At 31.3% G+C, this 11,066-nt stretch overlaps 1 protein-coding gene across 1 annotated transcript; it reads right to left on the bottom strand.

The window, feature by feature from the left end:
• Window positions 1-400: 400 nt before the first annotated feature.
• On the bottom strand, window positions 401-703 carry N7489_007934 (uncharacterized protein; the record flags this gene model as incomplete). Its single annotated transcript, XM_056713684.1, has 1 exon — window positions 401-703. The coding sequence occupies one exon, from the start codon at window positions 701-703 to the stop codon at window positions 401-403; it is 303 nt and encodes a 100-aa protein (XP_056567399.1).
• Between the last annotated feature and the right edge of the window lie 10,363 nt (window positions 704-11,066).

The raw sequence follows: 11,066 nt of genomic DNA, 5'->3' as shown, positions 1-11,066 counted from the left end.
AGGTAAGCGTTTCGGACTTAGGGTAGAAAGGCTAGGCTATAAATACCCGATATAAGGTTTTAATAGTAAACTAGTAGAATCTATACGATATATAGCTTTCTTTACGATTTATATCGATAGAAGGATTTAATAGTAGATCCCTATATTAATTATAGACTTAGGAAGATACGATATTATTCTTAGGCGAATATAGTTTACTAAGTATAATATCCTTCTTAATTACCGATAATACTAGATAATTTAGCTAGATAAAAGGACTCTCTTTAATTTTGCTGAGCGGAGCGAAGCAAATAATACAGGCAATATACCCAAGGTCTATGCTAAAAAATCCGCCTACGAATTCTGAGATCCTGGCCTCTGATTGGCTGGAAAATTCGTATGTCATGTGAATAGGGTAGGGCTAAATCACGTGATCAAACTTTTCGCAGGCTGTTTGCCTAGCCCGGATTTCACTGACGTTATTATCTAACAGATCACGTGATACCGGCCTAGCATCCATACCCAGCACCATACCCAGCTCCATACCCAGCTCCATACCCAGCTCCATACCCAGCACCAGCTCCAGCACCAGCTCCAGCACTAGCTCCAGCACTAGCTCCAGCACCAGACCCAGCACCAGACCCAGCTCCGCACCCAGCTCCGCACCCAGCGCCAGACCCAGCACCAGACCCAGCACCATACCCAGCTCTATACCTAGCTCCATACCTAGCACCATACTAACCTAGCACTATACCTAGCACTAGATAGAAAAAGGTAGGCTATAGGCCAAAAAAAAGCCGGCTGCAGGCCAGAAAGGCAGCCTATAGGCCATCTTAGCTCGTATCCGGCCCAGATTTGCTTCCGCTACGCTTAGCAAAATATCAGCTGTACGCCTCTACCACCGGTGGGCGCTTACAGCTCGCTGGTAAAGTAGTAAGTAAGATCTCTATCCTAACCCTAAAGATTATCCTATAGAGATCTCTATAGGATAATACCTACTAGAAAGATATAAATCGAAGAGATCGTCTCTTTAAGTTAACTAAGATAACTATAAAAGTATAGAAACCGAAGAAGGATATCTATCTTTACGCCTATAAGCGTTAGTATAAACACTAGTAGATATAAGAGTAGAGAAAGATAGTATAGAATATTAAAGATAAGATATTAAATATTCCGCTCTCCTATAAAAAGGAAGATAAATCTCCCTTTCCTATAATTAATATTAGCGTAATTAGAAGAGTTAGATTCGATAGATAGGAAGTATAGAAGAAGAGAAATTCTATAGGAGGAATCGAGATCTTTACTACTTTACTCTATAAGATAGATCGAATTCTTACTATAAAGTTATCGACTAAGGAGAATTTTAAACTCTAAAAGATAAAGAAGATATTACCGCTAGAGTACTATAATCTAGCTAAAGTATTTTTAAAGAAGAAGTTAGATAAATTACCCCTATATAGACCTAGTATAGATTATAATATCGTTCTTAAAGCTAAAGTATAACTAGATTACTATCCTCTTTATAAGCTATCTTTTAATAAGCTAAAGGCGGCGAAATAGTATATTATTAAGAATCTAGATAAGGGCTTTATTATACTAAACGCGTCCCTTTACGTATCTCTGATCTTAATAGTAAAGAAGCCTAGTAGTAGACTCCGCTTCTATATAGACTTCCGAAAGTTAAATATAATTACTAAAAAGGACTATTACCTACTCCCTCTAATTAATAAAGTACTTTAACGAACTAGTAAAGCGAAGTACTTTACTAAGTTTAATATTAGATAGAGTTTCTACCGGATTTATTTAATCCTAGGAGCGGAGGACTTAACGACCTTTAGGATATAGTACGGATCCTTTAAGTATAAAGTGATACTATTTAGGTTAATAAACGGACTAGCTATATTTTAGCGGTTTATAAATAATATCTTATAAGAATATATAGATAAATATATAGTTACCTTTATAGATAATATCTTTATCTATAGTAAGACTCTTAAAGAATATTACCGATAGGTAAGAGAAGTGCTCTCCTATCTATAGAAGGCTAGTTTATAAGTTACTCTTTTAAAGTATAAATTTACTATTATAAAGACTAAGTTCCTTAGGTTTATCGTAAGTATAGATAGTATCGCGGTTAATCTTAAAAAGATCTAGGTAATCTAGTTATAGAAGACCCTATCGATAGTAAAAGGCGTATAATCCTTTCTTAGATTCTATAACTTCTATCGACGATTTATCTAAGGATATAGTTTAATTTCGAAGCCTCTATATTATCTAATTTAATAGGACGTCCTATATAAATAGTCTACCTATTATAAAGTAGCCTTTATACTCCTAAAGGAGAAGCTAGTTACTATACTAATACTCTATTATTATAACCTAATATAAAAAATAAGAGTAGAAACTAATACTTTAGATAGTATATTAGGAGTAGTATTATCTTAGTACTATAAAGATAACGATTTTTAGTATCTAATAGCTTTCTATTTAAAAACTATATAAGCTATAGAGTTAAACTATAAAATATAGGATAAGGAACTCCTTACTATTATCTATATATTATAGGAATAGAGACTAGAGCTTAAGGGTCTTATACGATAAGATTATTTCGAGATTCTTATAGACTATTAATCTTTAGAATATTTTATAACTACCTAATAAATAAACTAATAATAAGCGAGATAAAGCGAGTTCCTTTTATAATTCTATTTCTTAATTAAATACTAACTAGGAAAGAAAAATATTATTATAGACGTATTATTAAGAAAGGAGTTACCTTATATCGATAATAGTAGGTAGTTAACGCTCTTATTAGTAGACTATTTAGAGAAAGGTATTTATCTACTAGATCTAAATCTAATCTAACTAGAAAACGTAGAAGAAGTTATTAATAGGGTAAAATAGGTAAACTATAAGAGTTTAGAGTTTAACAAATTCTATTAGATTATAGTAAAAGAAAATAACCTAAAATAGACCCTCTAAGATAGACTCCTCCTCTATAAAAAGCGCTTAGAAGTTCCGGATAAAGATAATCTATATACTGGATTACTTAATAAGGTATACCGATAACCGATAACTTTATATCTTAGTATAGAAAAGTTAAAGAAGCTTATTTTTATAAGATACTATTAGCCTAGGTAGATAGTAGATATTAAATAATATATAGATAACTACTTAGTCTATAAACGAACTAAAGTATAGAGGGATCGAATTTTTAGACTACTATACCCCCTCTTTATCCTAGAAAGACTTTAGTAATATATTTTTATAGATTTCCGCTTATTCTTAAAGGACTAATATAAGTACGATACTATCTTTATAATAGTTAACTATTTTAGTAAAAGACTAATTTCTATTCCCTACTATAAAGATATAAATATAAAGTAGATAGCTCGGTTATTTATCTATAATATAATATAAACTATTAATATCTTAGAGACTATTATCTCTAACTATAGAGGATAGTTCGTTTCCGAGTTCTAGACTAAATTCTATCGAATCCTTAAAATTAAAAGAAAGTTATTAACTATATTATATCCCTAGACCGATAGTTAGAGTAAGATCGCGAATTAGTATATAGTTTAGAGATTATAACCCTATATTAAGTAGAACTAGGATAATTAGTTAGAAATACTATCTATAGTAGATTTTATAGCTTCTATCCTTCCTTAAGATACTATAAAGAAATCCCTATTCTTTATCGAGAGAAGATATAAACCGGCTATATCTTTCGACTAGAAAGATTAGGAAACCGTAACACTAAATAAGTAGGACGCTATATAGATACTTTTAAATCTATAAGAGATCTAGACTTAGATAAAGGAATAGATTACGAAGTTATAGTAGTTATAGATCCGGTAGGTAAATCGATATCGGAGAGAGGAAGATTTCGGTATTAGCGACTACGTTTTTATGATAACGAAAGACTAGTAGCTTACCTAGCTAGCTCGGAAACTCGCTTACTTAGCGAGTGGTCTATATAAGATTATTAATAAGGTCATTAATTCTTACGAACTTAATCTACTAGATTCGATCTAAGTATACCTAGTTGATAAACGAGAGAAGTGTACTATATGACTCAATACTACTACTATATAACGGGGTAAGAAAAGTAAAGCGAGTGTGATTTGTAAAGAGTAGATATACTTAGCTATTTAACCTATATTAGGCTTATAAAGTAGCGCTAATAGCTTAGTAAGTGATACCTAAGGCTAGTAAGTGATACCTAAGGCTAGTAAGTGATACCTAAGGCTAGTAAGTGATACCTAAGGTGGCTACTATATAGAGAAAGTAAAAGACTAAATAAACGTACGGGAAGGGAGTAATTCCGGCCGATATACCCCCTAGGAGCTACCTATAGGCTCTATAAGAAGCTAACGTCTTTATATAATCTGCTCTTCTACTAAAGGCTTAATATTAATAAGTCCGAGAGACGTTAAAAAAGCCTTATAAGGCTATAATAGAAGTAGCTTAGTAAGTCTATCTACCTATATATCGGTAGTTATAATCTAGCGAATTAAAATCGAGCTAGTACTAATTTCCTAACGAAGCTAGTAGTTATAAATATCTATATAGCGGAGTTTTATACGTATCTAAGATTACTTACGAGTTAGTAAGTTAACTATCTACTTATTATTATAGTCGATAGTAAGACCTACTTTATAATTAAGTCCGACTATACCAGGGTGCTTTGGGCGCCCCCCGGACCCCCAGCCTCTGTTGCTGAGCGTTAGCTTAATCCGTATTTTTTAAGCGCTTGTCTTAGTGCATTGGTAGAGACAACTAAGTATTCTACGGATATCTATAGGCTTAGCGTGACGCTAGAGGCCAGCACCTAGGCCAGCAGCCAGCATCCAGGCTAGCATCCAGGCCAGCACCCAGGCTAGGAGCAAGCAAAGTCACGTGACCGTATAGATCCGATTGGTGGATAACTAAGGCACTAAGAAATTCTGCCGGAAGAGGATCACATGACATTGAAATTTGAGGCCCTCACCGCCCCACTATTTTCTGGAGACCCATAGGAGAAGAATTAGATAATCGAATAAGATCCAGGTCACGTGACATGAGAGCAACCCCCTTATGATATGGGTGCTTCGCTAACGCTCCGCAATAAAAGTGCGAAGAAGTTTCTAATCTCTTCTAGCTTATAGAACGTCTTACTAATATTTTTATTAATAATAGTAAATTTATCGAAATTAACTTTATATCTATTCTTCTTTATTAGTATAACCGAAATTAGATTATAATAAAAACTAGGAGAATACTCTACTTCTAAAAGAGTAAGATTAATAGGCTTTCTAAAGCGTCTAATAGTCCTAAGTCGGACCTTATTAGTTCTATAGAGCTATATAGTAGTATTACCTACTTTTAAAGTCCCCTTTATTTCTTTAAACTTAATAAAAAGACTCCTATTATTAAAGATATACTTACTAATTACTAAATTAACTAGCTATCTATCTCTAATAGAGCTTTATATACTATTTATAAGAAAAAATATATTAGTTAGTAGTAAAGATAACTAGTATTATTAAAAAACTACTTTCTTTATCTTTATTAATCTATATAAAGTAAGACTAATTTAAAGTCTACTTCTCTTCTAAAGTAAGCTTATTCTAAAGCTCCTTTACTTTATCTTAAAGCTTTTATAAGAGCTTTTTAATATTCTCTAGTATCTTTTTATTAACTATCGGCCGGAATTACTCCCTTCCCGTACGTTCATTTAGTCTTTTACTTTCTCTATATAGTAGCTACCTTAGGCATCACTTACTAGCCTTAGGTATCACTTACTAAGCTATTAACGCTACTTTATAAGCCTAATAACTATAGGTTAAATAGCTAAGTATATCTACTCTTTATAAAACACACTCGCTTTACTTTTCTTACCCTATTATATAGTAGTAGTATTAAGTTATATAGTACACTTCTCTCGTTTATTAGTTATAAGCCCGGTTAGCTAGTAACTCTTTAAAATACCTTTATCGATTTACGATAATATAGTCGCTTACTAGAAAGCACTATACCCTTAAGTACGAAGAAGGTCGACGCTATATCTTACTTCTACTAACCTACGAAGACGAATAACGAAGAAAATAATACTATATAATATTAAGATATCACTCCTCTATAATAACTTTACTTTCTTAAGTATTCTTACTAATATAGGAAGTACCCTAAGGGTATAAATTATCCTTAAAAGCTTAGTATAATAGCGGACCTAGATTATATAGGTAGAGTTAATAGCTAGGAAGTCTAACATTTAGGAATATATTAACCTAAAGCTTAAAGATAGGAAACGGCTAAAGATACTAGTAAAGCTAGTCTAATTAGACTAAAGTAGTAAGTAGTATATAAATAATCCGGAGATAAAGCGCCTTACTATAGAAGGAAGAGCGGATTATTAATATAATCGGAAGGATTATAAGATAGACCTTACTAAATATAGGATTATTCGACTATCCTTAGAAAAAATAGCCGACCGGATTAAGAATATACTAGCTATTAACCTTTAGTACCTAATAGTTAGTATCAATAATATGAAGGAGTTATTTAAAATACTATAAAAATGCTTCTTATTCTCTAATATAATATAGATCTAGCTTTTTTATAGGTTATAGTATAAGCTTCTTTTTATACCTATTAAAGACTCTATAGTTAATAACTAGCTTTTAAGAGTTAAAAACCTTTATAAAGAGTGTAAAGTAGTGAAGTTAAGTCTATTAAAAACTATAATAATTGTTAGAGGTCACGTGACCTCATATACTCCCTCACACTTTAGCTAGCTCACATATAGATAGTTTCTTCCCTTCTTCACGCATCTATCTATTTTCTAGAGCACACTACCTTTCCCTATAGTCTATCTCTATTAGGTTATAAGCGCCTATCTTTGAAGCCTCTATCTTATAATAAGCTTTAATTCCCCGTTTTTACCTCACTTCTTAGCGAAGTTACGTTACGCTAAGAAAACTCTATATAGGCCTATAGTAGAGTTTTTCTAGATCGAGGCTTCGATCTATACCCCGCTTCCGAGTATTTCTAATTAGACTAATTAGAGCCTTTTATTTGTCTATATCTAGATTTTATCTATTTATATTATTTTAGTATTATTTATAACCGTTAAAAGCCGTTCGACTAGACCGTCTATTATTAGACCGTTCTTATACCGACCGCCTAGACCATTTATTAACCCTATTACCCTTTCTTTTTAACCGTTTAATCCCGTTTAACTATTATCCCTATATATTATATCGATACTATACGATTTCGATCGATAGAAGGAGTCTAATATTATAAAAATTGTGCTAAAGCTTAAGGGTAAATCTAATTTCGCCTAATAGTAGTATAGGTTATATATAACCCTTAGGGGTAATAATAAGATCTATATTAAGCTTATCTAGGGTACTATTATAAAACCTACCCTACCGGACCTTAGTGATAAATCACCGGATACCCTATAAGAACTAGCTAAATATAATATAACTATAGCTACTCTTATTTTAGGATCTAATACCCCACCTACTCCTATCTCCGAAGCTCTTATCCGAGAGCTTATTCGAAAGTAAAAGTAAGAGAATAAAGAGCTTATAAAGAAATACTAAGTCCTCGTTAATAAGTAGGATTCTATTAATATTTATTACTATAACTAGATTTTCGGTACCTTTAAAGCTATTCCTACCTCTTATATATAGAATATTAATAATCTATAAGATATATATAAGCACCTTCGTACGGAGTATAGCACCTTATTATAGTAAGGTAATTTTAAACGCTTTAAGATCCTCGTTAATTTATAATATAAAAATAATAACCCTATAGAATTCGTATATAAATTTAAAGAGGCTCTTTTTAAAATCTAGTAACGAAACTCTATTATACCGCTAGATATAGTTCTTAATTTCTTTATTAAGGCTATTTAGGGTAACCCTCGATATTATACCTTTATTTAAAACTCAAGACCGGACTTAAAAGATCCTAACTTTATAGTAGAGGTTTATTATAACTTTATAATAATAGAGGGTTCTAATTATATTATAAATTAGTCGTCTAATTCGTTTAACTATTTAGCTAATATAATATCTATAAAAGACTTATCTACTTTAAATACTAATTCTAATACTTCGTCTAAGAAAGATAAGAAGAAGAATAATAAGTCTAAATCTAATAATAAAGATAAGTAGTCTTTAAATAAAAAGGATAAGAAGAAGTAGGACTATAAGAAGGATACTATCTAGTATAAGTTATATAATACACTTAGGAACTATTACACTAGAAACTATTATTTAAAAGCTAGCGGATCTACTAATACTATTTACTAGTAACCTTAGTAATAACCTATCTAATAGTAGTAATTTAGCTTTTAATAGCTATAATAAATCTCTATCCTATAACCCAGTTAGATTATAGGCTAGGTTAATAACTAAAGTAGGTTAATCACTCTTCCTCTTTAGTAATAGAGACTATAAGCTAATACTATCTATTCTACTCCCCCTCCCTAGTAAGGTCCTTCTTTAGGAGACCCTTTCTTTCGATATAATAACCTATTTATTAACGCGCTATTTTAAACTAAAGATTATAGGGGGGTCTATATTATATCTAAAGAGGGACTAATAGCTAATTCTAGCGGAGACACTACTAGATAGATACTTAATTCTAGTACTAGTATATATATAACCCTATACCGGTCTATTTTTATTAATTTCCGATAGTGTATATTACCTATCTCTACTACTATAGGTGATATTTTTTATACTAAAGGCTATAGAGATATTATTTTATAGCTTTTAAACTAGGATTAGACTAATACCCTTCTATCCCTTACTTTAAAAAAGGTCTAGTTAGCTCTAAAGCTAAAATCTAGCCTGATTTCTATATCTACTCTTAATAAGGAAGATATTAGAACCTAGATAAAGAGTAGTTTTATAACTTTTAAGTATTAAGATACTACTTCTAGTATAGAGTTAATTATTAGTTTCGCTATATATAAAGGAGAATACTACTAGTTAAATTATAATAGTATTAATAAGGTTAAGACTATACTAGACTATAATTTTAGTCTTTGTACTAGCTCTCCTAACTCTATCTTTACTATAAAGAGAGGTTCCTCTATAGCTATCTCTATAGACCTTACTTACCGGCGTATATACTATACTAGCGAAGACTATATAAAAAAGATAGAAATTTATATAGATAGGATTATATTAAAGCCGGGTTCTAGCGTCACTTTCCTATACACTCCCTATATTAAAGGAAAAGGTTATACTTTACCCTTTAGAAAAGTTAGATATATTTAGTCTAAGCCCGGTAAATTTATCTATCTCGATATCTAGGGTCCTATTTCTATTATATCTTATAGCGGAGAACACTATTTTATTACTTTTATAGACGATATAACCTAATTTACCTAGCTCTTCTTACTAAAATCTAGAGCTAAAGTTATAGAGAAATTTATATAGCTAGAAGGCTATTTAAAAACCTAATTCTCTTTTACTATAAAAAAGGTGTATAGTGATAATACTCCTAAGTATAAACCTCTTACTATCTATCTCTCCTCTCGCGGTATTATATAGGACCCTACCCCCCTATATATAAAGTAGCTAAGTAGCGTTACTAAGATTAAAAACCGTTATCTTATAGAACCCCTTATAGCGGTTATAACTAAATACTAGCTTCTAAAATACCTCTAGGGTTATCTTCTTAGTAGTATAAACTATACTATAAATAGACTTTATACCTCTTATATTAGTATATCACTATATAAAGTTCTTTATAGAAAGAAGCTAGATTAATCTAATCTACGCGCCCTTGGGTACTAGTGCTAGTTCCTAATTCCTAAAGAGAAGCGAGCTATAAAGCTAGATCCTTATATAGAAGAAGCTCGGTTTATCGCTTATAATAAAGGTGATAACTACGTATTATATAATATCCGCACTAAGAAGATTATTCGTTCTTACAATATTATTTTTAATAAGAATCTAACACTAACGGATCCTCCTAATCCTACCTACGACCTTAATATTACTAGCTAGGGTAGTATAATATAAGCTCTAGTATAGTATATAGTTTAACCTATCTCTAACTATTATATCCTAATTGATTTTCTTAATAAATATAACTACTATAGTAATCCGTTTTTATAAGATAAAGACCCTATTCACACCGAAATTTAGACTATTCCTTAACGCTTTATAACCTCTTTACTACCTCTCTCTCCTACTATTAAAGATATAGACGATATAGATCTTTTTAGACTAGCGAGTCTACCCCTTAATCCGTCCGATCTAGCTATACTTTATAGGATCCCGATTTCTAAAATAGAAGACCGACTTTTAAATTAAAACACCTTCGAGATCGATAATAAGGTTAAAATAGCGGGTAGTATTAGTTCGAGAGTAGAGGTATAAAATAGGAGTTTAGGAATATAGTCTTCTTTTTAAGAAACTACCCTCGGTTAGGAAACTACTACTAGTTATACTAGTTAGGATACTATATAGATCGCTTCTCGGTAGGACTATTCCTTTATAGACTAGATTCCTAATAACACTAGCGATATAATATATAGACCTTCTTTATCTATCCCTATTAATATATCTATAGACCTAAGACGTTTAACTAGACTAAAGAAGCCCTCCTAGGCCTATCTTAATAGTCTCGCTTCTAGGACTTTCTTTAATACTAATATATTATAATTTCTTACTAGCTCCCTAGATATTTTAATAAAGCTTTTTACCGCTATTACTTCTAAAGAGTAGTATATACCCTCTAAATTAAAACCGTAGGATATTAGTTTTAAACCTAATAGATAGAAAGAAGTAATAATATATACGGAAAAAGATAAATAGCTACTAGCTATATATAAAAAGCTCTCCCGCTATAATAAAAATAGAACTTAGAGAGTTATTTCTCGGTTAAATTCTAAGGGCTATAAACCTCTTACGCTTCGCTAGGTCTTTAAAATTAAATATAACGGGACGTATAAAGCTCGCTTAGTAGCTCGCGGTTTCCGTTAGGTAAAAGACCTAGATTTTTACGAGGTTTATACTATCGTTACTAAGCTAATATTATTTAAAATTTTTACTACTATTACTATAGCT

The sequence above is a fragment of the Penicillium chrysogenum genome, assembly GCF_028827035.1.
Source record: "Penicillium chrysogenum strain IBT 35668 chromosome Unknown utg000004l_segment0_segment0, whole genome shotgun sequence".
In the NCBI taxonomy this organism is placed as follows: Eukaryota; Fungi; Ascomycota; class Eurotiomycetes; order Eurotiales; family Aspergillaceae; genus Penicillium; species Penicillium chrysogenum.
Note: the sequence above shows the minus strand (reverse complement) of the source record. Positions and strands in the feature narration are given on the sequence as shown.